Source organism: Astyanax mexicanus, chromosome 14 (genome assembly GCF_023375975.1).
Source record: "Astyanax mexicanus isolate ESR-SI-001 chromosome 14, AstMex3_surface, whole genome shotgun sequence".
Taxonomy (NCBI): Eukaryota; Metazoa; Chordata; class Actinopteri; order Characiformes; family Acestrorhamphidae; genus Astyanax; species Astyanax mexicanus.
In genome coordinates, this window is record NC_064421.1 from 43,665,574 (window position 1) to 43,693,437 (window position 27,864).

General features: G+C 37.5%; 1 protein-coding gene across 1 annotated transcript; it reads right to left on the bottom strand.

Moving 5' to 3' along the window:
• Positions 1-536: 536 nt before the first annotated feature.
• On the bottom strand, positions 537-26,268 carry LOC111189201 (DELTA-actitoxin-Ucs1a-like). Its single transcript, XM_049463638.1, has 3 exons — positions 24,603-26,268; positions 3,649-3,794; positions 537-957 (listed from the first exon to the last, which is right to left on the bottom strand). Exons 2-3 carry the CDS (start codon positions 3,789-3,791, stop codon positions 537-539), a joined length of 564 nt encoding a protein of 187 aa, XP_049319595.1. The 5' UTR covers positions 3,792-3,794; positions 24,603-26,268.
• Between the last annotated feature and the right edge of the window lie 1,596 nt (positions 26,269-27,864).

Consider the following 27,864-nt stretch of genomic DNA (forward strand, 5'->3'; position numbering starts at 1 on the left):
TGATAATAATATTAATATTTGTTATTATTATTATTATTATTATTATTGTTGTTATAATTAATAATAATATTAGTATTAATATTATTAGTGTTATTATTAAAATTACATCCTTCACTGCATTTTATATACTATTAAGTTAAGAGATATTGGCTTTTAATTGTGTTAGATCAATAGTTTCACTAGATTAGGAAACACACAGGAGACCAAACGCTCCATTCTAACCCTAACTGTTTCTGTCAGAAAACCCTGAAGCAAATTTCCCTGTCTCTATTAGTTTAGCTAATAGCTAAGCCTTGTTGTGCTAGATATCAAAAATATAGTTAAGTATTGATTATTATATGACTATTATACACTTTCTTCAAAAGACTCAATCTAAATCTAAATTACCTGTCAAAATTAACACTGGTGCTGTAAAATAAGTATTAGTTAGCATTATGTCTGCGCTTAGGCAGTTTTTCTCCTAAAGACGTCTGAACCACTAAATAGATTAATTTTTTGTTTGTTTGTAAGCCAATGTATTGTTACTTAAATCCTTATCAACATGTATTCCATAATTCTACTTTCATAACTGATTGGCCCTGAGGAGACATTGTTCCCTTCAGAACAATATCATTACTAGTGTATGTCATGGTACTCCCTGTACCATTTTGTCTTTTGAATTCTTCACCTTTATCATAATACATCTTGTTGTACAGATCATAATCACATGGATGGTTTGCTGGAAAAATGCCCAGAGCAAACAAGTTTTCATAATGGTTGTAATCATAAGGCACAGAGAACATTATGGCCAGTTCTCTGATGCATCTACATCTCTCATCAGGGATAATCTGGTAGGTCAGGACTCCAACAGCACCGCAGGCAGCGTGTGCAGTTTTGGTGAAAGAGCAAACTTCCTTTGTGTTTTTTTTGATGGTCGGCTGTGGAGGATCGTGACAATGTCCGCTGTAGGTGTAGGTCCTAATAAACAGAAAAAGAATTTTGTAATAATCCACATATATGAGAACACTCACTTGTAGCAGATAACAAGAAGGGCCCTATGTAACAGCCTGTGCAAGCTAACACACCAGATGAACAGCCACAATGTCAGTTAAGAGTCTCTGATGCACTTTGACCGCAAAGTAGGTGGCAAAGGTAAAGATGTTAGGAGTGTGTATAGGGATAAGCATCCCATGCACTGGACCTACAGTGTCAGGGATATTCACAATGGCACAGATTTTTTTTTCTGTAATTCCCTCCCTGGTGGGAATTTGATGTAGGTGCGCAGTTGATGGCTCACCTATAGATTGCTAAATAGGGCCCTAAGTGGCCAACCGGTTATATTAACTGTTCCATTCATTTCCAGCAAGAACAAAAACAGGACTGGAAACTGGACTTCAACATTACATTTTTACAAACTAGTCAGAATTGGTGCTGAAGTCCAACACAATTTAATGAAATGGGACTTAAATATGTCCAGTAACAGATAATGATGGAAGTTATTTTCAAGTTTCTGTGTGTGTGTGTGTGTGTGTGTGTGTGTGTGTGTTCAGCCTGAGTGCTAGTTTTAGCCTGTTAGCTTGTTAGCTCACTAGCCTGTTATTTTAACCATGGTTGCGATGCTCTGAGAAGCTAGTTTCCATCGTAGCTCCAAGGGCCAGTATGAGCTAAACATACTGGCCCTTGGAGCTACGATGGAAACTAGCTTCTCAGAGCATCGCATCCCTTTTTTGGTGAACCTAGATCTGACCAACTGCAGCAACTCCACATCATAGCACCACACCCACAGGCACTAGGCATGATGGATCCATCCCTTTACCTGCCTCTTTTCTTACCCTGATGCTCCATCACTCTGGAACAGGGTAAGTCCATTCACGAGTCCAATCTTTATGCTTTTATAGCAAATGGAGGGGATTTTGCTGGTTATTCTCATTGATTAGTGGTTTTCTTAAGGATACACAGCTGTTTAGTCCCAACGTGTATGGAAATGCTCTTACTTTTACTATTAAACATAACCGTTTATAGTTGTTTTTCTATGATTAATTATATGATTGATTCTATGAAGATGATGTTTCCCTACTGTCCTTCCAATGCATTGGTCCTCTGGTAAATGTTGATCAGTCCTGCACACTGGCTTGGAAGGATTTAAGCCTGATCCTCCGTATGTAACAGCTTCAACTCTGTGATTTTGGTGGGTTTCCTCACATTAACTGCTAAATTCAGGTTATTTCACAACATTTCGATTTGATAAAGGTCAGGACTTTGACCTTGGTTTATGTGTATTTAATATAACTCTGTAAACTATTAGCTAGTTAGCTTGCTAAGTTATATAATGCTATGTCTGTTAACCTGAAAACAAAAGCCCACTGTGCTCTGAAAATATATGATAGAGACAGAGACTCTGGTTAACAGACAGCTTGTGTACCTGTTCAGATGAAAATAGGTCAGCTTGGCATCTGTCTTGTATCTATTCATTTTGAGGTTTAAGCTGTCTGTATCTACAGTCCTGCTCTTCATTATTGGCACCCATGAAGTTTAAGTACATATTGTGGAATATCCCCTGAAAAAAATAATCAACTGAAACAGTTTTTTTTGGATAGAGCACTCGTATTTAAAACAAAAATCATAAACAACATTGTGAGGGAAAAACTGAAAAAAACTAAAGCTCGCTGTGACACTGTTATTGGCATCTTTTACATTAAATTAGTATGGAAACACAATTTCCCTCACCTGTGGCAAATTCAGTGCCCATGTGACATGAATTAGCCAATGAATGATGACTTAAGGGTTTTAAAAAGCCATATGTTGGGCCATGTTCTTTTGTTACAATGGTAAAGACAAAGAAGCTGTCTGAGAACATCAGAAGTGCTATTATTAGCAAACACAAGACTTCCAAAGGGTACAAGGCCATCTCCAAAGACATTGGTATCCCAGTTTCAACAGTGCGCAATGTTATTAAGAAGTTTGCCAAGCATGGAACTGTCAGGAACCTGCCTGGACGTGGGGGAAAGAGAAAGAGACTTCTTCGAAGGTTGGTGCGAATGGTGGAAAAAACACCAAGGCAAACATCCAAAGAACCGCACACTAAACCAAGCAGAGCTTTATGGGCGAAGGCCAAGGAAGAAACCATTGCTGAAGAAAAGACATAAAAAGGAACGACTGATATTGGCCGAAGAGTACCTTGACAAACCACAATCATTCTGGGACAATGTTCTGTGGACAGATGAAACAAAAACAGAGCTTTTTGGCAATGCAAAGCAAGAAAACTTGGTTTGAGTTGAAGATCATGGGTATTCCAGCAAGACAATGACCCAAAGCACACATCCAGAAGTACACAGGAATAGTTTATTGTATAGACTGTTTTAAAATGGCCAGCAATGAGTCCTGACCTCAATCCCTTCGAAAATCTGTGTTGAAATCTGCCATTGAGAAAAATAACCCTGCAAACATTCAAGAGTTTGAACAAACTGCAAAGGAAGAGTGGGAACAAATACCTGGATTTTACAGTGTAGTGGCTTCTATATATAAGACAACAGAACTGCAGCAGTTTTATTACACTGTCCTGATGCTAATTATGTAAAACTGTGAGCAGAACTACCAAACAGAAGCCGACTGATAAGCTGTAGTTTATATAACCAGAATAAATGAATTATTAAAATGATCAGTACTTGCCTCGGATCTACTAAGGTGTATTTGTTGCTGCAATTGGAGATTTGAATGGTGACATTTCTCCCTGTGTTGATGTTCCGGGAGATCTGCTCAGCAGAGGTGCCAAACAGAGATGCCCCAGCAATCACAGCAGATGCTACAGCCATTTTCTAGTAAAGAAAAACATCACATATAAACACAAACCAGCATAAACCTGCTCACTAATAACTTTAAAATAGTTTCTACTGATAAGCATGAATCGCTTTATCTATATTTTACAACGTCAGAATATTTATATAATCTTCTGGTGGATAATTAACACAATTAACATGCACAGCAAATGGGACTATGCACACAATTCTGAAAACTTTTTTTTGCAAATCTCTAAAAACAAATTGTATTATTTTGCAATCTTTGGTAACATAGAAACATTGGCTTTCAAAATGCTACAGCCGGACCACTGTTTGTAAACGAGTGTGTGACAGTAAAGAACCTTTAATTTGGTAAAGAACATTTACATCATCTGATGGTTCTTTAGACCTTTAAAAAGCTAAAACTCACAAAGTTTCAGTCTGTACTACAAACCGGATTCTTTTATGGCATAATTCTGAGAACCTTTTCAAGCCCCTTTAAAAGTGTAAAACATCAAACACAAGATAACATTTCTCTTAATGTTTTTAAATACATAAACACGAAAAGAACATACCTTTTCAGAGAGGAGTGGTGGAGACTTGCTCATGTAGTCACAGGTGAAGACTTTTGCAGGTGAGTTTCAGAGATCAGGTTTCTTTGTTTTCTGAGAATTCAGGCTGGTGAAGACCTTTAAATACCAAAACAAATAGACTGTATTCAGCGTGTGATTGGTTGTAAAGTACAGCTTTACCAAATATGGAACAATAAGCTTCAGCACTATTTGTTGCAGGAAACTACAATGCTCATGACTCATATTTCAACCACTCATCAGCTTTCACGTATTTTAATAAGACCTCCCCTTTTGTGCTCTTCTTTGTCTTCAAGTGTTGTTTTGTTTGCCCTCCCCACTGCCTCCAGTGTGGTCCAAACCGCTGCCTGGAAGGGACAAATAAGGCTTTCTGCAGTTTTTACAAGTTCACTCTAACAGAGAAATTTGTACACTAGTTTGTCTGTTCACTACATTGAAAAAACCCTATTGGCAAGAACTAGACAAAATATATGTAAATTGAGACAAATATGCTTATATTAAATAAATTATTTTCCAATGGAGTAAGCAAATATATCTTACTAAGATTTCTTAAGATTAGTAACCTTAATGTATTAAAATCCCTGATTTTATAGCTTAAATTTGGACACAAGGATAAAAATGTTAAGTCAGCATAAACAGTTTTAAAAATATGACAGGACAGTTAGATACCAAAACAAATTACATTACAAGTCATATGAGGACCGACTGACTAAACAATTTTACTGTCTAAATCCACATTTTACTTCCAGGAGATAAGTTAACAAATTCTGAAATAAAAAAAATACAAATTTATCTTCGATATGGTTAAGATTTACCAAAAACACAAGTGAAGTTACAAAAAATGTAAATTACAATAATGGTTCATATCTTCATGAGAAAACTGTAATTTATCATTGATTGTAATTTCCCATATGTTTAAAAACCTCTCTGTTATGGAGTTTTGTTTTTTTTTTTTTTGAGTAATAGATTTGTATCTGGTTTAGTACTGAGATTAGACCACTGTGTGAAATTACTCTTAAGGGGGTGATTTTTAAAAGAAGGATTCTGACAATATGCCTCTACTCAACAAACTTTAATTAGTGAAGTGTTAAGGTCCACTATTCAATGTTCATCTGGTGTGATCAAATGACCCATTAAAAGGATTGTATTCAACTCTCTTCCTGCTCTACCCCCCATCCCAATCCTGCCCCCGGCACACACTCACTCAGCATCCTGACCAGCATCCACCCCCCTTCAATACAGTACTGAAACTCAGTACTAGATCACACACAATACTGGAACTTTTCAAAACGGACCTGCATTACACATCCCATACCTGCACTACTGCTTATACTCGCACTGCATTACTCACTTTAACTCCCCATAAACTTTAAGAACTTTATGCACTCATTCACTTTACCAACCTTAAGCTATTATACCATATTTGCACTACTGTTATATACGGGTTCTGTTTATACTTGTACTTTCATCCCATCTTAATCACCCCCCATCACTATTGCATCGTCTTCTATAATGTCTCACATTCTTTATAGTATATATATATATATATCTTATTTTCACCCCCCATCACTATTGCACTATTGTTTTCTGTCTCACTTATGTCTATTTGTGTCCTTGTTGTATTGTACAATATAGTGTCTCCCATTTTTTTATATTTGTAACAGTATGTAAATCACTTGGCCTTGGCTATAGAAGTAACCCAGTAAAGTACACTGCTACAGTAAAATGACTCACTTCTGAGCAAAGAGACAAGTTTCCAAAACAATTCATTTATTTTCCACACAAAATAGAAATCTTTCACATTTATTTTTACTTTCATTAAAACATTGGTACCAAATCAAGAATATAGTTATTCAATTAAAACACAGGGCTCTTTATGCAACTGAACACCACTGCATAAATCCACACATCCAAGGGGCCTGGAGATAAACAGGTAGACAAGAGAGAAAGGGAAATTTAACCCAAAAAACTGATTAGTCACACGTGTTTATAAATACCAACAAAAGATCTCACAGCTTAAAACCTCACTTTAAAAAGTGACAAAAGTATTTCCCTAATTGTTACTCTTAGGTCCAACCAGGCTTCCAAGAACCACTAGCAAAAGTGTTATGATGGCAGTGACTTAATACAGCCCATAAAGTCTCTAGTTTAGTCTACTGAGCGAAACATTATACAAAATAATATTAATCAAAAGAAACAAATAAAACAGAAACAAACCAATATACTCAAAATAAACCAAAACGATCTCAAAACAAATCAAAATAAAACAGAATAATTACAAAACAGAGACTTACAATATCACTTACAAGATCTTGAACAAAAACAAGAACTTGTTTTACCTTAAAACCCGAATGGCTGGGCCTACCGTACATAAAATCAAGGCAATAGTCAGGAACTGATCCTAATAAAACAAACAGTCATTAAACACAAAAGATAAGAAATAGTGATGGGTCTGACGACCCTGAAACCTCGACACATGCGCCGAGCTGTCAAGGCGAAACCCCGTGTCGGTGCGCGTATCAAGTTAAGGAAAACCACGTGACCGATACACTTCCTGTATCGTTTGGTAGCGATGGGTCTGACGACACTGAAACTTCAGCGCATGCACCGAGCAAACAAGGCGAACCCCTGTGTCAGACCGCGTATCATTTTAAGGAAAACCACGTGACCGATGCATTTCTTCGCGCAGTTGCTTGCAATGACTTTCTTAGTCCAGCAGATGTCGCCATTAAGTGATACAGCAACACAGTTTCAACACAGTGTCGATACAGTTTGGGAAATGTGCCATACACCCAATGAGGCTTCATCTGCCCATCACTAATAAGAAATACTAACACATTAGCTTTTAATCAAGTACTTAAAAACAGTAATCATTACCTTAAAAGCATGAACAGCATTGGCTTCAAACAGGAGCTTCCAGCAGCAGCTAGAGGGGCAAATCAAAATGGAGAGCAAGGGTGCATGTGTTGTCTGCTTTAAGGAGGCCAAAGGGGCTAATTAACAGGGCCTAAACCAATCAGAGCATGGAAGAAACCATTTTGCCAATTAGCCACTACATGAAGGGGGGAAAACAGCAACAATAAGCCTAACCAGGAAGAGACAAAATGGCCGCTCCAGGAAGTGGAACACAGCAAAAAGCAAAATAAAGGTCCATGCCATCACATATTATATATCTATTATCTGTACTTTTTATTTGCTGTAATTTTTGGGAAGGAGAGTAATGTAATTTCAATTCTCTGTATGTCCTGTACATATGCAGTATTGACAATAAAAATACTTGACTTGACTTGACTTAAACTGGATCTGGGCTGAATTGAATTTGACGTGCATTTTCTCTGCTCCCTCTAGGATTTTGGCCATGATCTCATCATGCTCTGTAGCAGCTGCAATGATCATGTCATCAGCCACAATGTTCACACCTTCAACGTCACCAAAAGTCTCACAATTGCGTTGCTGGAAGACCTCAACTAGTGATGGGCAGATGAAACCTCATTGGGTGTATGGCACATTTCCCAAACTGTATCGACACTGTGTTGAAACTGTGTTGCTGTATCACTTAATGGCGACATCTGCTGGACTAAGAAAGTCATTGCAAGCAACTGCGCGAGGAAATGCATCGGTCACGTGGTTTTATTTAAAATGATACGCGGTCCGACACAGGGGTTCGCCTTGTTTGCTCGGTGCATGCGCTGAAGTTCCAGTGTCATCAGACCCATCGCTACCAAACGATACAGGAAGTGTATCGGTCACGTGGTTTTCCTTAACTTGATACGCGCACCGACACGGGGTTTCGCCTTGACAGCTCTGCGCATGTGTCGAGGTTTCAGGGTCATTAGACCCATCACTAACCTCAACTGCAGACGGTAACCGCCTGAATCTTAACTTTCCCATGGAGTGCTGAATCTACATAACAGTGAAGACTGCTTTCAGTTTCACCTGCCAGTAACCATCCTTTTCGTCTGAAATCGAAAAGACTTTCTTGTCTGCCAGCTTGCACAACACATACTTTTTTTGGTCTATACACCTAGACCAGTCATAACAACCATGATTTCTATCTTCATTGGGGTTCTATATTCATGGTAATATACACTGTACATTACCATAGCAGCCTCTTCTGAGTAACAGATAAGCAGATAAATTACTGATACATTTACTGTTACAGATCTGTTGTAGCCAGAGAGTGATCCTGCCCAATTTGTGACACGTCAGAACCAAGCATCAACAGTTGAAGAGCCAATGACTGAGGTTCAAAGTAGACTTCCCAGATGACCTGCCTTTGACCTGTGCACACAATATAGCTGTTCACAAGCTGAAGTTTTGATGTAAGAGGAGACACCACCACATGGAAGCAAGCCTCTTGGACAACCACAGACAACTACTGGAACTTTATTCATTATTCTTCAGGAACATTTTAGGACCCTCAAAGGACCCTCACTGTTATCTCCCACATACTCCTCCCTAAACTCATATCCTTATTTATTACATTACATTACATTACATTACATTTGGCAGACGCTTTTGTCCAAAGCGACTTACAATAGTCAAGTACAATGTAAAATAAGTTTAAAGGTAAAAACAACTTTGGATAGGGATAAAAGGAGGTCAAAGGGGAATAATAGGATAGAGGAGTGAAGGAGGGGAAGAAGGAAATGAGGTTAGAAGTAGTAAGTGTGTTAGAGGTGTTAGGAGAGTAAGTGCTCTTTGAAGAGCTCAGTCTTCAGGAGTCTCTTAAAGATAGTGAGAGATTCTCCTGATCTGGTAGTGGAAGGTAGTTTGTTCCACCATTGGGGAACTCTGTATGAGAACAGTCTGGATTGCTTTGTGTGAATGTTTGGCAAAGCGAGGCGACGTTCATTGGAGGAGCGCAGCGGCCGGGAGGTGGCGTAAGCCTTCAGGAGCGAGTGCAGGTAGGAAGGAGCTTGTTCTGTCATCACCTTGTAGGCGATTGTAAGAGCTTTGAATTTGATGCGAGCATCAACTGGTAGCCAATGGAGCTCAATGAGCAGCGGGGTGACATGTGCCCGTTTTGGTTGGTTGAAGACCAGACGTGCTGCTGCGTTCTGGATTATCTGGAGTGGTTTTACTACACAGGCCGCGAGGTCAGTTAGCAGGGCATTGCAGTAGTCGAGGCGTGAGATGACGACCACTTGCACCAGGAGTTGGGTGGCCTGTTGCGTCAAGAACGGTCTAATTTTTCGGATGTTATAGAGCGCAAAGCGGCAGGACCGAGCAACTGAGGCCACATGGTGCGTGAAGGAGAGTTGGTCATCAACTAGAACACCCAGGTTCCTAGCAACCTTTGTCGGTGAGAGAGAGAGAGAGTCGATACTTATAGAGAAGTTGTGTTGAAAAGATGGTTTTGCTGGTATAACCAGAAGTTCAGTCTTTGAGAGATTTATTTGAAGGTGATGCTCCTTCATCCATGAGGATATGTCAGAGAGACACTGCGATATCCGTGCAGAGATTGAGTGATCTTCAGGTGAGAACGACAGGTATAGCTGGGTGTCATCAGCAAAGCAATGGTAGGAAAATCAGTGTGAGCGGATAACCCGACCTAGAGAGGTGGTGTATATGGAGAAGAGAAGGGGTCCCAGTACCCAACCTTGGGGAACCCCAGTGGATAAGGAGTGGGCTGAGGACAGCTGTCCTTGCCACGACACCTTGAACGAGCGCCCAGTGAGGTACGATCTGAACCATGACAGCACATTGTCTGCGATCCCCATGTTTGAGAGTATAGTTAGGAGGAAGTCATGGTTGACTGTGTCAAATGCGGCCGAGAGGTCCAGCAGAATGAGCACTGAGGACTGACCTGCAGCACCAAGTTTATCACACCCCTGCAGTGTTTAAAGCAGTTTACAATGTATTTAAGGTCCTCTCAAAATGTCTTAATCAGTCAGGCGGACATAGAGAAAGAGCAATGACCAACTAAGCTGTGCTGGTGTATGATTTTTTTTGACTGCACTAGAATAAGTCAACTTTTAAGTTGTCTCCTGACTCCTGAAGATCGAATTTCTAAAAACTTGGTGCTGTGACCTGGATTCCTACAAAGGGTAGGTAGCAGAGGGAGAGAGGTGTATAATACATGGGCACTAATTCCAGGAAATACAAAAATGCTAAAGACGTACTATGAGAATTTTGAGGAGTACAAAGAATGCCAAAGAACATCTTTTTTGCTTGATATAAGTGCGAACTTTTTTCATGAAAGGTAGGTAGTTAGAGCTGGTATTTATAGGGCGGTTGATTGATAAGGGGTAGAGTTAGAGCATGGAGTTTGGGAGTGGTCCTTCTCCCAAACTTTTCTCATTACATAACATCATAAATAGTGCATGGAATTGAAAATGCCAATTCAGAAGACCCAGAGGATCTATACACTGATGCCATTACAAAAAAACACAATGACACTACGTGACACAAAATGAACAGGAATATACAGAACAATACAATTCAAAGTAGACACTGTGGCTCAGGTGAACATAATACCAGTAAGCAGATTCATAAAACTGTTTAGCAGTGTTGAGCTACTTCACACCTCACGCCACATATCAGGGTATGGTGAAGAGCCACTAGATGTAAAAGACATGTGCAAGCTCAGATGCTACACACAGATATTACAGCTATGCGGGAGTTCTATATCGTCAACATCTAACATCCAAGCTGGTTGTCCTGATCTTAGGAGACAATGCCCAGCGCTCACCGTACTCAGCACTCAACCACAGAGAATAAATGTCTGAAAGGAATAGCATTCTCTTAAAAGGGGAAAAGATCATTTTGCCACATGCACTGAGACCTACATTTAGGCCACATGGCAGTAGAGAAAAGTAAAGCAAGAGACATTTTGTTTTGGCCTAGAATGTTTACAGCATTGCAAGTCCAACCCAAAGCAGTCAATGATTTCACATCCAATCCCAGAATGCCCATGGCAGTTAATTGCTACTGACCTTTTCATGTGGAATAGGGAGGACTATGTGATAGTGGACGATTACTACTGTTGTATTATTTCTTGATGCTGACTTTTGTCTTCTCAACCAGATATTTGGATTTATCTAAATGAGTCAGTGAAGCAGTAAAGAGAACATTAGATCTTCTTGACGTCTGCTGTTCAAAGTACCAGTTGTAGATGTATCCAAGCTAGAGTCTGAACAAGGCCAGAGAGTCCACCATGGCTGAGCCTCACAGCTGTGCACACAATTGCTCTCCAACTGTCCCCAGCCAGCTCCCAGCCACACACTCTCTCACACTCACTCCTACCACGGAGTAAATAGTCTATAGGCAGGCTGGGGAGAGGTAGGACATGTATTTACGAACAAGAATGGTCAAAAACAGGATGTGTGACTCAGCACCAAAAACAGGTGACTTCCCCTGTTAAATAAATAGACTACTATGAAGTACACTTTTAGTTTAATGTAATTCAATATACTTCTAAAATACTTATTTTCAAATATACTTGTATGTAATTTTTAGCAGTGTGTTAAAAACAACTGTTACAGTAGTTTACCTAAAGTACAATGTAGTACAATGTATCATGTAACTTTTTAGAAAGTAAATTAAATTACTACATTTTAAAATTTGTAACACGCAAAACATTGTAGTACAGTATATTAAATTATATTTTTATCCCCAACAATGTATAAAATAAGTTTGCTATTTACAAAAGACAGGAACAAGAAGTATGTTTGTATTCTAATGTGCATATATTTAACAATCAATTAATCAATTTATAGTACATTTCTAATATACATGGTGTAAATTAGTATTCCAATTGTAATACTCATTAAATATATTATAATTTTACTGTACGTATATTTAAAATATGGGGTTGCATACATAAAGTAGTATGTTTAAATGTTACTTAAGTTACTTATACTATTTTTATACAATTAAAGTTTAATAAGTACAAAGAAAATGCTCAATTTATCACTCTTTAAATATACTGATTAATAGTGTGGCTACAAGAACACTTTAGTGCACTATAGCATAATAACTCTTTTTCTTTACTTTTTCTAAATTCTTTACTTTAATCTACTTTTTTTCACTAGAGCAAATAAAGGTGAGCTAGCCAGGCATCTAGTTAGCTAACAAAGGTTAGCTAACTAATGCTAACTAAGTACATAATGAAGATTATAAACTTCGCAGTGACCTATAACGACACCTGCTAGCTAGTATTGTTTAAAAACAACTCTATAAATCTCCATAATCCAAAAACCTGAACTAGTTTTAGCCTAAAGTCATCAAGCTTTGCAGCTCTGCTTTTCCGACTGCAGGGGAGCATGGCTCTGAGCAGCAGAAATGGGAGAAGTATTTGTTTACCCTGTTTACTTCCAGAACCACGGAGGCTCTTGAACACCTCTCATTATCTTCTTCACATGTCCATATTGTTGAAAAGTTCCAGTTTTAAAATCCAGTTGTTGTGTGAGTCTAGTACAACACCGGCTTTCTACATCCCATAGTTTTGTTAATCTTCAGTTGAACACTTCAGTTAAGTAGTGCACGGATGGTCCTTTCCAGTCTGCCCGTTTAAACATTTTTTCCACTTTTTGGATATTTTGGGGTCACATATAAGAATAACCAAGAAATACTCAGGATATGTATGTGGTAATGGTTTATAATATGAATGAAGCCTGTTACAAAATTCTTCTTAAATTCTCACCTTAAAATAATATTTTTTATAAAATCTTCCAAATATTGATCTGTTCTGTGTTAATTACACTTTAAATGATCATGTTCAGTGCCCATTGTGTATTATTTACTCTGAGGTATTCAATCAAATCTCATCAAACTACAAGCCATATTTCCTTACAAATAATTTTACTTTTCTTAAGTATATCTTGATCAACAGGTTAAGTACAAGTAGGTTAAGCCTGCCACAGTGGTGGAGAATCCGCTCTCGGTAGCTCCGGGGCTGGATGAGCGGCGGCTCTCGGTAGCGCCGGGGCTGGATGAGCGGCGGCCCTCAGTAGCGCTGGGGCTGTAGGCGGCTCTCGCTCTGGGTCGGCCTCGCTCTTGTCAGGGCCGTTCTCCCCCCTCCACGACTCTGACTCGGCCGCCGAAGAGTTTCGCAGGAGAGGCGGGGCGGAGTCGCACCTTAGCCCAGGCAGAGAGGCGCAGAGCTCGTCCTCCTCCTCCGGGAAGACGCAGCAGCAGCAGAAGTCCGGGCCGGTGTGAGCGCAGTCCGCCTCGCGGTGTCTGGGCTTCGGACACCACTCGCACCAGCCGAGTTCGGGGCGAGGCGTCCACTGCTGCTGCTGCCCAAAAGGGGCGGCGCCCGCATTCTCCACCACTGTGGTAGGTCCCTGGGGTTAGGGGCGTGACCACTGCGACCCAGAAGGAGTAAGCACAGAGAGATACACAGACACGGGGAGTAAATGAACTCAAACGTACCTTTATTGGCTTTTAAATGCCCTCCACCACACCCAAAATCAAACTCAAATCATATCTACGGCCCAGTGGGGCTCTAGAGTCGGTAGACTTAACTTTAGTTTAGTTCTAAAGGTCCGTGCAGCCTCAGCCCTCAGCTCCCCAGTCAAGAGTCCTCTCTCTTGAGTGAGCTGAGGCTGAGTTTTTATACCTGTCCCAGCTGGCTACTTAATCAGTCCTCATGCGGGCCAGCTGGGACACATAGGGCTGTGCGCTCTGGCCCCGCCTCCTCACGCCACAGTCCCTAGCCCTAAGCTTCCAGCCACCAGGGTCGAAGGTGAGGCGTGACCTGGTGACTGGAGCGAACGAAGAGAGGACTCTTGACTGGGGAGCTGAGAGCTGAGGCTGCACGGACCTAAAACCTTTAAAACTGAACTAGTGAACTCTAGAGCCCCACTGGGCCGTATTTATGTTCTTTTGAGTTGTTTTGGGTGTGGTGGAGGGCGTTAAAAGCCAATAAAGGTACGTTTGAGTTCATTTAATCCCCGTGTCTGTGTATCTCTCTGCACTTCCTCCTTCTGGGTCACAGTGATCACGCCCCTAACCCCAGGGGCCTATCAAAGCATGGAAACTGAAAGTTTAAGTAGTAAGCTTAATTAAAAATAAAAAAACGTGTATCAAATGTTTTTTCAGCTTATATATCATTTTGATTCAATTCGGAAATTGTTTTAAACAATTTAAGTTTTTTCATTTTCACTTTGTGTATTTTGATATTTCAGGGTCAGATTTTATGTTTTTTTGGAATCAGGTTTTTTTCACAGTTTTAAATTTTATTTTTCAGGGTTAAAATCTTTTTTCTCTTTCAGATCACAGTTTTCAAGTTTCCGAGGCGTGGCATCAAAGGAAAGGGGCGTGGTACAACGAGTCACAGCATAGCAAATACTGTTAAGGACCTATGCCAGAGGACCCTCTTACTGTGCCTGTGTAAAATACGTGTCCATGTATTCACTTAAATTAAAGCTCCATAAAAATAAGCCAAATATAATTATACTTTTCTGTACACTTGTCAGTATAAGCCAAGTATACTTAGGTATAATTATGCTTAGTCACTGACAAGTACAAAAAAGTAAACTGAACTCATACTTGCTTAATTTTAGTTTAAAGCACGAACAGTACATCTAAATAGACTTAAAGAGACTCATTTTTTGTGAGTTGATAGAAGGCCTACAGTAACTCACAGGTTCACCACACTGGACAGCTGAAGACTGGAGAAGCATAGCTTGGTCTATAATGAATCTTACTATAGACAGTAGCGTCAGAAATTGGTGCCAGTGACATTAATTCATGCACCTAACTTGCCTTGTGTCAACAGTCCATTTTAGGAAAGCATAATATTGTACTGATGAAAGGGGATGAGTAAAGGAGACAGCACAACAGTGAAACCAAATCAAGCTTTTTATTAGAAAAATAATAAAAAAAAATAAAGACTGATTAAATTCTCAAGTGGGTCACTAATTGATGATTGAACACATCACTACTCCCCAATACTGTTAGCATCACTAAATCACTGAAACTAATTCATTTTGACCAAGTAACTTCTAATTGCATTTAAATATTTATAATAGAAGTTGAACCTCCAAACTTAATTTCTGTTAAGTGAATCAAATAATTCTTAATATAAACTAAATCAATTTGAATCAAACCAAATACCAACTAATAAAACTGATTTGCTGATAAGTAAAAGATTCCCATCACTGCTTAGTTTTGTGTTTAGGTGATTAGCCTAATTAGAGCCAATTATCTCTTGATATGATTTTAGTGATTCGGCAGGCGAGATCTTTGTGGATTTCTTGGGAATGTTGATAACGCATTATTGTTACGAATGAGCAGGGGTGGACATAAGTGCAAATATTTTATTTAAACAAACAAGATAAAATAAAACAGTAAACAAAACATGGGTAACGCAAAAAAACTACAAAAAAACAAGGCAAGGAGAATATAAAACTAGAACAAAGACTAAGAAACACAGACTACTAAACTAAGACTAGGATACGAACGGACAGCGAGGATACAGATGATACAAAAGATACAAAAGACTCGACACTGAACATTCAAACAGAGGGGTTTAAATACAAGAGGAGAGTGAGAAACACCTGGGCTTGGATGACGAGGGGTCGGGGTTATAGATAAGACACAGGTGAGAACACTAATTGCTATAGGGCAGGGCTGGGGCGGAGCTAGGGTGGAGACAGGTACAAAAACACAACAATAGCACATGGCTGGGAAACATGACAGGTAAACAGAGGGGCAGGAGCACAAGAGACCAAATAAGGGAGAAACAGAAGACAGACATGGGCTAAGGTGTTACAATTATACTATTTTTTATTATACTATTAAAGAAGCCTGATCCTCAGAATTGATCCAACAAGTAAAAAAATATAGTTACAAAATGAAAAAAAAAAAATTAAACCAGTAAATCTTGAATTGAATCAATACACAGTTTAAAGCTTAAAGATTTACACGCCTATTGCTGATCATTCTCAGGTTGTTTTTTCACCCCTGCAACAGGATTATCCCAGAATTCCACCTTTATAACTGATTGGCCGAGAGGAGACATTGTTCCCTTTAGAAGAAAACTGTCATTGGAGTATGTTATGGAATTCCCTGTACCAATTGCTCTTTTGAATGTATCCGATTCATCATAATACATCTTCCTGTACAGCTCCTTATCACATGAACAGTCTGACTCAATAAGGCCCAGAGCGAACCAGTTTTTATAGTGGTTGTAGTTATAAGGCACAGAGAACATTATGGCCAGTTGTTTGATAGGTTCCTTTTCATTATCGAGGATCTTGTAGGTCAGGACTCCAACAGCACCGCAGGCAGTGTTTGCGGTTTTGCTGAAAGAGCAAACTTCCAGTGTGTTTTGTTTGATGGTCGGCTGTGGAGGATTGTGGCAGTATCCACTGCAGGTGTAGATCCTAAATATACAGAGACAGAAATCATTATAATCCACATAGCAGAACACACATCTAGAACAAGTGTCAGACAGCTGGGCAATGTGAGACATATGAGAAATATATGGACAAAAGTATTATGACACTCTCACGTTCCACTTACGGGAGCAACCTTTCTCATTCTAAACAAATAGGCATTTATTTCCAGCTGGTCCACCTTATAAGCCGCACAGAACAAAAGTATTGGGACACCTACACATTCTACCTAATTTGGAACCATGTGATATTTTTTCTCAGATTTTTCTAAATGAAAGTCAGTATCATTTCAAGTCATGACCTGTTATGTATATGTAGTGCCCTCTAGCGGTGGGTACATTAATAATTACTTTAATAAGAAGTAGAAAGTTATGGGACCAGATAGGTTCGCTCTGGAAGCAGTGGAAATGAGAGACACAAGAAGTGTATGTAAACTCAATATATATTGGCAAATTTAGACTGGATTCCTGAGTAGAAAAAATAAATATTAAAAAGTATGATGTAAACAAACTGTAAAAATATTCCCCAAAAACAATAAATAAAACCCTTAAAACAATTCAGTTCAGTACAAAACAACAAAATATATCAAAATGTCAGGTAAGTACTCTCAAAGGTTTCCTTTTATATAGTGTCACTTGTTTTTTTAATGGTAACAGTTATCATTTTAGGGTTGGTTTCTTATTTTTATTACTCAGTCCTCAGGTAAGTATCTATAATTAGTATATAATTAATTTAATACCTGTTTGTCTTTTTAGTTTCAGGTTCTTTTAGGATTTCGGAGCAGTGTTTAAGGTGGTAAGTATGATTATTAAGGATTCAGGCGAGTATTTGGGTAAGTATAATATAATAATAATAAAAGTAAATATTATTAGGGATTAGAAAGTTGAGGTGAGCATTCAGGTATTATAATAAAAGTTACTATTGAGGTAGTATTACTTTGATTATTTTAACCAGATAATATTTCCCTCCAAATATTAATAACTACTAGTAATAAACAGAACACAAAGATATCAGTTTCACGAAAATAAATCAGAATACCCCAAAATAAAAATAATAAATCAATATTAAACCCACTAGGAATCAATTAAACCAAACAATTCTGTAACAATTCAATAATCACTAATAAACACTTAAGGGATTTTTTTTTTTGAATGTTCCTAAATTCAAATAGCTGTTATTCAAACAACTACAGTTCTGGCGAGGGTTTTAGTTCCTGCAATTTGGTAAACTCCTGTCTAATAGGTGGGAATGTAGCGCAATTCACTCGTAAAGAAACTGTCCACGTGGGTGAAAAAAATATGAATACTCAAGGTTTAAAGCTCAGAAACGGAGTTCCACCAGGCTTTGGCTCGCCATCCCGTCTCCTGCATGACAGGGGTTCTTGTAGCCAGACGGCAGATCTCTATCATCAAGTTTCATCCACACAAAACTGGCCAAATCCAATCCGGGTGTTTATTTACTTTGTATAATTATTTACTATAATTAGGTTATTTTATAGAGATACATTTTTTCCTTTAATTTCTTAAATTCTTATTAAATTAATATTATTTATTTTCTAGCATTAAGTATTTATATGTATTATACATTAGAATAAACCGGCTACTTTGAAACCTGGGTTACATACAAATCCAATTTTATTAAACAAACCTCCCAATGATAACAGTAATTTAAAAAAAAAATGAAAACTTAAAATGCAATGTTCCGAATTATTATACACAACAGAGTTTCAAAACTTCAATTTCACATTCACTGAAATCAAAAGCTATTTCCATCAAGAACATCTGAACAGGCCACATTACATATTAACAAATGTCTGCTGGGTTGTAGTGGCATTTTAGCAGCTGCTCTCTTAATCTGATGAACTTGTCTGGCAGAAACCTTCCTCATTTTGCCTTTACTTGCACAAACCTGTCTGTGCTCAGAATCAGCCACAAATCTCTTCACAGTACGATGATCACGCTTCAGTTTTCATGAAATATCTAATATTTTCATAGCTTGTCCAAGGCATTGACTATTCTGACATTTGTTAGCAGCAGAGATATCCTTGTTTCCCATATTGCTTGAAACCTGTGGCCTGCTTGGTAATAATGTGGAACAGTGCATTTTAAGTGTTTTGTTAAAAAAAAATACTATTATCATTTGGAGGTTTGTTCAGCAAAATGGAATGTATACTTAATTGATCATGGCTTGTTGAAAATTATACTGCCTGTCATTTGTACTGACCATTTAGGAACATCTGAGAAAAATATCACTTGGATGATCATTTGGAACACAGTGTAGATTCATAGTCACTAATATAAAGTTGGCCATGTGTTGCATATCTACATCTAAATATTTCACCTATAGTTGGCCCCCCTTTTAGCTCTAACAGCAGGTGTGGAATTCTACATTTATAGAGTCTGCTGATGGCAAAAAACACTTCCACTTCCACTTCCATACTGAATCTACAAACTGAAATACAATACATCAAACAGGTTTGCTGACAGTCCAACAATATAAATCCCTCCTTGGTTTCTATAATATATGTATATTTTGATATACATATTATATCTGTCATATCTGTCATATCCAAGAGATTTTGGATGAGTGACTCTGTAGTGGACTGACTTGACTGGTCTGCACAGTGTAATTGATGTAAAGAGTATACAGTATTTGGTAAGATTGATGATGTAGGTGTAACCACATCAGGAATAACCAAACAATTTGAATTTGAAAACAAGTGTCATGGCTGGGCAGAACTCAGACAAGTGCAGATGTAAATCAAAATGTACTTTATTTACACTTTTTCTGTCTTTAATCTATTAGAAATGAAATTGCATAAATAAAACAAACAAAAAGGGTCAAGTAAACAATTAACCTCAAGTTTATACAGCTTTAAACAAACAAACAAACAATCAATAAATCAGCTTAATGATTTAGATTAGATCATGACAATAATAAAAAAAGGTCTGGATTGCATTCCAGAATAAAGGTGCTTCACCACTTTTGGTTCCATAATGCTTAAAACCATCTTTCTGAAATAGATGAGTATGAATGTAAAACAACCTAAAGAACCATGGCTTGATGTACATTATTTTTTAAAGGTTGGTCTTTTTCATTTATACGACTCTATCACAAACATGTCTCTTTCTTTATTTGAATCCTAAATGTGTTATCTGTAGCAACACTCAAAGAGCAAAAGCTCCTTCAATGGTAATATTGTAGGCTGAAAAATGGTTGACAGTCGTCTTTTGGCTTACTGTAACAAAACACATCGCACAATTCCACAATCATTTTTGATTGGCTCTGAGGAGACATTGTTCCCTCCAGAGTAACAGCATTTCTAGAGTATTTAATGGAACTCCCTGTACCATTTCCTCTGGTAAATGTCCCACTTTCATGATACATCTTGTTGTATAGATTCACATCGCATGGACATTCTGGTTCAAAAATGCCCAGAGCGAAACAATTTCCATACGTTTTATAGTTATATGGAACAGAGAACATTATGGCCAGTTCACCGATGCAGTCGTTTCTATCATTGAGGATCTGGTAGGTCAGGACTCCATCAGAACCGTAGATACTGCCTGTGGTTTTGGTGAAAGAACATGATTTTTGGGTGTTTTTTGCAATGATCGGATGTGGAGCTTCTTGACAGTATCCACTGTAGGTGTAAATCCTAAAATACAAAAAGAGAAATCATGTTAATTCAAATACAAAACAGGCCAAAAGTTTGGACACACATTCAATGCGTTTTCTTTATTTCAAGACTATTCACATTGTAGATTCTCACTGAAGGCATCAAACCTATGAATGAACAGGTGAAATAACTGAAAACATGTTTTATATTCTAGTTTCTTCAAAATAGCCACCCTTTGCTCTGATTACTGCTTTGCACACTCTTGGCATCATTCTCTCAATGAGCTTCAAGAGGTGGTCATCTAAAATGGTTTTCAGCTGTGCCTGATCAGGGTTAGTTAGTGGAATTTCTTGCTTTATCAATGGGGTTGGGACCATCAGTTGTGTTGTGCAGAAGTCAGGTTACTACACAGCCGACAGCCCTATTGGAAAACTGTTAAAACTCATATTATGGCAAGAACCAATCAGCTAACTAACAAAAAACAAGTGGCCATCATTGTTTTAAGAAATGAAGATCAGTCAGTCTGTAAAATTGCAAAAATTAAATGTGTCCCCAAGTGGAGTCACAAAAACCATCAAGCGCTACAACGAAACTGACACACATGAGGACCGACCCAGGAAAGGAAGACCAAGAGTCACCTCTGCTTCTCAGAGTCACCAGCCTCAGAAATCGCAAGTTAACAGCAGCTCAGATCAGAGACCAAACTGACTAATCTGATTACATTTTTTAATCGATTGGCACCACTAATAGAAACACATGTTTTTGGGCAAAATCCAAAGCACTATGTGTGGCAGAAAAGTAACACTGCCCATCACCCTGAACACACCATCCCCACTGTGAAACATGGTGGTGGCAGCATCATGCTGCAGAGATGCTTTTCTTCAGCAAGGGCAGAGAAGCTGGTCAGAGTTGATGGGAAGATGGATGGCACTTAATACAGGGCAATCCTGGAATAAAACCAGTTGGATTCTGCAAAAGACTTGAGACTGAAAAGGAGATTCACCTTCCAGCAAGACAATGACCCTAAACCTAAACATACAGCCAGAGCTACAGTGGAATTGCTCAGAGCCAATGATATGCATGTTTGCTGTGAATTGCTGTTCACAGATGCTCTCCATCCAACCTGGCTGAGCTTGAGCTGTTTTATAAAGAAGAATGAACAAAAATCTCAGTCTCTAGACGCTCAAAGCTGGTAGAGCTTAAAGCTGTAGTCTCTACTAAATATTAAAATGTATTTAAATGTTGTATCATTTTCATTCCACTTTATATGTGTTGATCTGAGTTGTAAGTATGGTACCACACTAATTATTAAATCTTGTAATTAATAAACAGTGAAATATTGCTGGATTTGCTACCTTATAAAAAAAAATCACAGATACTTGCCTTGGATGTTTTAATGTGCACTGGCTGCTGGAATTGCTGATATAAATGGTGACGCTTCGGTCCGTGTTAATGAGCTGGGGTGTGTTTGCAGCAATGGCAACATAGAGATGCTCCATGTATAAATATCTAATGGTCCAAGAAAAACAAATGATTTGCACAAAAACACAAACCAGCATTATTTTTATTATATTATTATATAATAATATATTATATTTCACTATTTATAAATATTATATAATTACTTAATTATATTATTTAATTATATATATTTTTTGTAGAATTAGGCCTTTACCAACTCTAAAAGTTGTTTTTAATTACAATTTCTTAATTTATATATATCATCATAACATTATATTACTTTTTTTTTGTAACTATCAACTCATACAGATTTACACACTACATAGACAAAAATATTGGGCTCAAATTAAGGCTAAAGAGTTTTTCCCGCTTTTAATGTGAAATGACTGTCATGATCTCTTCTGTCCATACTGTCCTTTTTTTCTACATTTTGGAGCATTGCTGTCAGGATTTGATTGCATTCAGTGAAAAGAGCATTATTGAGGTCATCACCCTAAATCAGGGATGGGCAACTGGCGGCCCGGGGGCCGCACACGGCCCTCGTCATCACTCAGTGCGGCCCGCGAATAGATCACAAATAATTTCATAATTTCATAATAAAAAAAAAAAACAAAAAAAAAAAACGTAATTCTACTTTTGACCGCTAGAGGGCGCTGCCAAACAACCACGAAAATTGACATTGACATTCAGTCCATTGTGAGCCAGCAGGCCAAACCACAGCTCTCTCATTAGCTTCAATAAATGTTGGGCCTCTGTGGTCTAGTTTTCTGCTATTATGAATGAGCTATTTGCAATCAGTTTTTAAATCTTTTTTGTTCTTTGTTATAAATGAGTTCAAATGCCTTTTGCACATTTATAAGCAAATGTTTTGTCCTTGTTGCTTATGAAGGACTTGTTATAATGAACTTATTTTACACAGAGGAACTACTGTATTTGCAATCAGTTTTTTAAGCAAACTTTTTGTTCTTTGATATGAAGGACTTCCTTTTTGCACTTTTTTTAAGCAAACGGTTTGTCTTTTGCCGTATTAAAATGCATTAATATGCAGAAAATAGTTGTTGATAAATGTTGGTGCTGTAAACATACAGATATAAATTCATATAAAATTTGTTCTTATTGAAAATCATTTGTAGCGTTTTTCATATTCAATTATTTGAAGTGCGAGGTCATGTGGCCCTCCAATGGTCATGCTGAAAAAAATGTGGCCATCTCCATCATGGAAGTTGCCCATCCCTGCCCTAAATCATCCCATTTGAAAGTATTGGGAAAAGCACCATCATCACAGCTTAATGTACATTATACATGTGGACATGCTGTATATGCTGAAATGCGGGAGACTCCCACAGTTTCAGGGAGACTTGGTTTGTCTGTGTATAGTATATGTTACATATTACATTCTCAAAATTAAATGAGCTACAAATGGTTCAAAAGAACCTATTTTGGGTGCTGTAAAGAATCATGTTTTTAATAGAGATGCGTGTGAGTGTGAAGAACTTTAAAATTGAGAAAGAACCATCAAGTTAAAAGGTTCACATACACTAGTAGTAGTAGTCAGTAGTTGTAACAGTAATGCAAATTCTTACTCTTATTTATCTTACAATAGAAACAGTTTAATTTTACTTCCTGAAGAAACATATTTTTATATAAAGGTATGTAGTAAATCTAAGTTTCTGTGTAATGTTATGATTTTAAGTTAAAATGCCAAATAATGTTTTGTGTGTTATACTTAAATCTATAGTTTAAAATGTTTGCAATCATGTTATTAAGTAATATCAGTTTAAAAATTGTAGCAAAAATGACCAATACTATTGTTTGTGTGCTATACCAGTTCCCTTTTGTTTTCTAGTTTAAAGACGTCATAACAGACACACCAACAGAGACTACTGATTTCTTTGCTTTCTTTCTTTGATTTATTTAATAATGAACCCATTGCTGACACATACAGCACTGAAAAAAATTAAGAGACCACTTCAGTTCTTGAATCAGCTTCTCTGATTTTGCTATTTATAGGTTTATGTTTGAGTAAAATGAACATTGTTGTTTTATTCTATAAACTACAGACAACATTTCTCCCAAATTCCAAATAAAATTATTGTAATTTAAAGCATTTATTTACAGAAAATGAGAAATGGTCAAAATGTCTCTCAGACCTCATATAATACAAAGAAAACAAGTTCATATTCATAAAGTTTTAATAATTCAGATATCAATATTTGGTGGAATAACCCTGGTTTTAAATCACAGTTTTTTTCATGCATCTTGGCATCATATTGTCCTCCACCAGTCTTACACACTGCTTTTGGATAACTTTATGGCTGCACTCCTGGTGCAAAAAATCAAGCAGCTCATTTTTATTGTTATCACTCTTCTTCCTCTTGATTATATTCCAGAGGTTTTCAATTTGGTAAAATCAAAGATACTTTATACATTTTAGGTCGTCTCTTATTTTTTTCCAGAGCTGTATGTGCAGCTTTTCTAGCTCCTGCAGATCAATAGTGCCAATATAATAGGTCTCACCGAAACCTCTCTAAGGCTCTTAGTACTGTAATCAAGTAAATCCTCACAGCAATGCTATAAAATGAAAATGTCTACCATAGACAGCAAAGACAGATACTCCAACAAAAGCAGGATAAACTGTTATAATACTCCTGACTGTTTTGTTTATGTAATGTTTTTGATATTTGAGGACTATACTGATCCTCTATTTAAGAATGGCATTACACAAACAACTATTCTGAAGCACCTTTAGGAAGGTAGACATCATAACCATAAGCTTATATTTCAAGTATTTTTTTTTCTATTACAATAAAATAAGAGATAAAGAACATACCTGATCAGAGAGTCGTGTTAGAATATGACTGATAATAATCCACAGGTGAGGAGTTTTTCCAGATGAATTTCAGAGATCAGCTTTCCTTTGTTTTTTCTGAGAGAGTTCAGGCTGGTGAAGACCTCTGAACACCAGAACAAAGAGACGCGTGGGTTCAGTGTGATTGGTTGAAAAGTAAAGCCTTACCAAATATGGAACTGGCATTACAATAAGAACAGCGTGAGAAGATGGGTAACTCTGAACCTCAACATCTGTGTCGGGCACAGACTAGACTCTGTGTCTTCAACCACAAAGGAAGTTCAGAGCTGCGTACACAGGAAGTACGGTGCTTGCTGTCAGAGTTTCAGTGAATACAACCAAAGGATTATAGAAAAGAGGTTATTAGTGAGGTCAACAATTCATAATGCAATGCATTTTGGGAATTGGTGTCCTTAGTGCAATAGGTATCTTTGGTGGGATTGGTATCCTTGGTGTGATTGGTATCTTCTGTGTAATTGGGACTCCTTGGAGTAATTGGTGTCCTTGGTGTAATTGGTGTCCTTGGAGTAATTGGTGTCCTTGGTGTGATTGGTGTCCTTGGTTTAATTGGTGTCCTTGGTGTAATTGGTATCCTTGGTCCGAATGGTATCTTCTGTGTAATTGGGACTTCTTGGTGTCCTTGGTGTGATTGGTGTCTTTGGTGTGATTGGTATCTTCACTGTAATTGATGTCCTTGGTGTGGTTAGTATCTTTGGTGTAATTGATGTCCTTGGTTTAATTGGTGTCCTTAGTGTAATTGGTGTTCTTGGTGTCTTTTGTGTGATTGGTATCTTCACTGTAATTGATGTCCTTGGTGTGGTTAGTATCTTTGGTGTAATTGATGTCCTTGGTTTAATCGGTGTCCTTAGTGTAATTGGTGTTCTTGGTGTCTTTTGTGTGATTGGTATCTTCACTGTAATTGATGTCCTTGGTGTGGTTAGTATCTTTGGTGTAATTTATGTCCTTGTTGTAATTGATGTCCTTGGTGTAATTGGTGTCCTCTGTGTGTTAACTAATTGACTTCTGAAGGCAGTTGATTTCACTGGATTTTATATATGGGCTTTAGAGTAAATACTTTTGCATGTCACACTTTTCAGATTTTTATTTTATAATTTTTTTTTAAACCCATGTGTCATTTTTGTTCCACTTCACACTTATGCAATACTTCATGTTTGTCTATCACTTAAAATCTGAATAAAATACATTTCAATTTGTGGTTGTAAGGTGACAAAATGTGGAAAAGTTCCTTTTCTCAGTTTCGCATTTAATCCCCATGATCACGCAGCTGAGAAAGTTTTGTTTAATTAACACTCAAATCTTCAGCTTCTGCCTTCAGAGCGCTGATTTGCTACTGGGAAATTCAGAGAAAAATCTGATTGGTTGTTGCATGGTTGTGGAGAGACACGCCGAGAGAAATATATATAAAAGTCTAACCAAATAAGCTCTTTATTTAGAAAAAAAACACTTTAATGTTACATGCAAACAAAATACAGGCTTGTGAAAAATACCAGAACCTGCAGAAAATAGCTGAGGTATATCTAATATATTTTACATATCTGGAGAAAATGTATTGTAAAAAATGATTTCTTAAATACATCACTTCCAAATTAAACTTTAAGCTTTATTACAGATCATGTTCTAAATTGTATACTGGCATCTATTTGTTGCCTTTAACATCACACAATTCCACAAGAATGACTGATTTGCTCTGCGGAGACATTGTTCCCACCACAAGAACAGTGTTTTTAGAGTAGTCTATGGAACACCCTGTACCATTTGTTCTGGTGAATGGACCACTTTCATTATACATCCTGTGGTATAGATTCTCATCACATAAAACATCTGGTTCAAAAATGCCCAGAGCAAAGCAGTTTTCATAAACTCCAAAGTTATAAGGCACGGAGAACATTATGGCCAGCTGACCGATGCAGAGGTTTTCTTTGGTGTGGATCTGGTAGGTCAGAACTCCAGCAGAACCATAGATACTGGCTGTGGTTTTGGTGAAGGAACACGTTTTTTTAGCGTTTTCTAGGATGGTTAGCTCTGGAGGTTCGTTGCAGTATCCACTGTAAGTGTAGGTCCTAATAAACAGAAAGAGAAATCATGATACACTACACTCTTAAATATAAAGATGCTAAATACCACACACCATCACTTCTTTACCACAGCAAAAAACACCTCACCCAGAGCCTTCAGCCATCAACTATAAAATAAAATATACTAATTAATATGCATATTCAGTACACAGACTTAATAATTGTAGCTTAATATAGCAGATAGAGGCATTCTGCTTTTGAGAATTTGACAGATGCTCGTTTTTCTCATTCTCTCTTTTAAACCCTGCAGTTTTAGAAGTAAAAAAGAACTTTGACAACATAAATTAATTTTATTTCACTTCGCTGTTATGTTATTATATTTTTATATTATATTTCCTATTATATTATTTTCGCTATTATTACTGAAATTCACTTTTATATTTTTTATATTTGAAAAACAGCAAAGCACAGGTCGGTATTCTCTGCTGAGACGCACAAAGCGCAGCGCTCTTAAGATACCAATGCGCAAAAGTCAGAGCACATCTGACTCTTAAAGGGAATGACTACTGCCACACTGATTGGTTCATTTCACCTTAGGCCCAAAACACACCCATAATTATTAGAAAATTAGTGCTTAGTAATTAGTATTTACAAGCTCTCTTGCTATTTAAATGACTGTTAAACTGTTGGCAGGGAGTAAGATAAAAATTAGCATTGTTACACGCCATGCACAGTGTGTAAAATACAGCCCTATATATATATATATATATATATTTTTTAAATAGACTAGTTAAAATATACTTGAGTAGTATTGATTCAGCAATTAAAGCACTGGGCCACTGATAATAAAAGTTGTGGGTTTACTGTACAGTTTTCCCCCCATCATTTCACTCTAGTGCTGTAATCACTTACATATCTCATTATTACATTCACATATATACAGCTTCATTACATTCTAACAACCAAGATATCGGTGCATTATTTTTGGTGTAATAATAATAATAATAATAATAATAATAATAATTGTTGTTTTTTTTGTTTTTAGTTGTTCAATACGGTGGAATTCTTTAATGTGCAGTATTGCCTATCAGGGCTACCTTCCTTTGGCTATTCAGTTATATTTTATATAATGGTTGATGACTTGGCTGTGGGGCACATTACCTTTATTTTATTGTGAAGTGTGACACCATGCTGGCTAAGAACTGCAA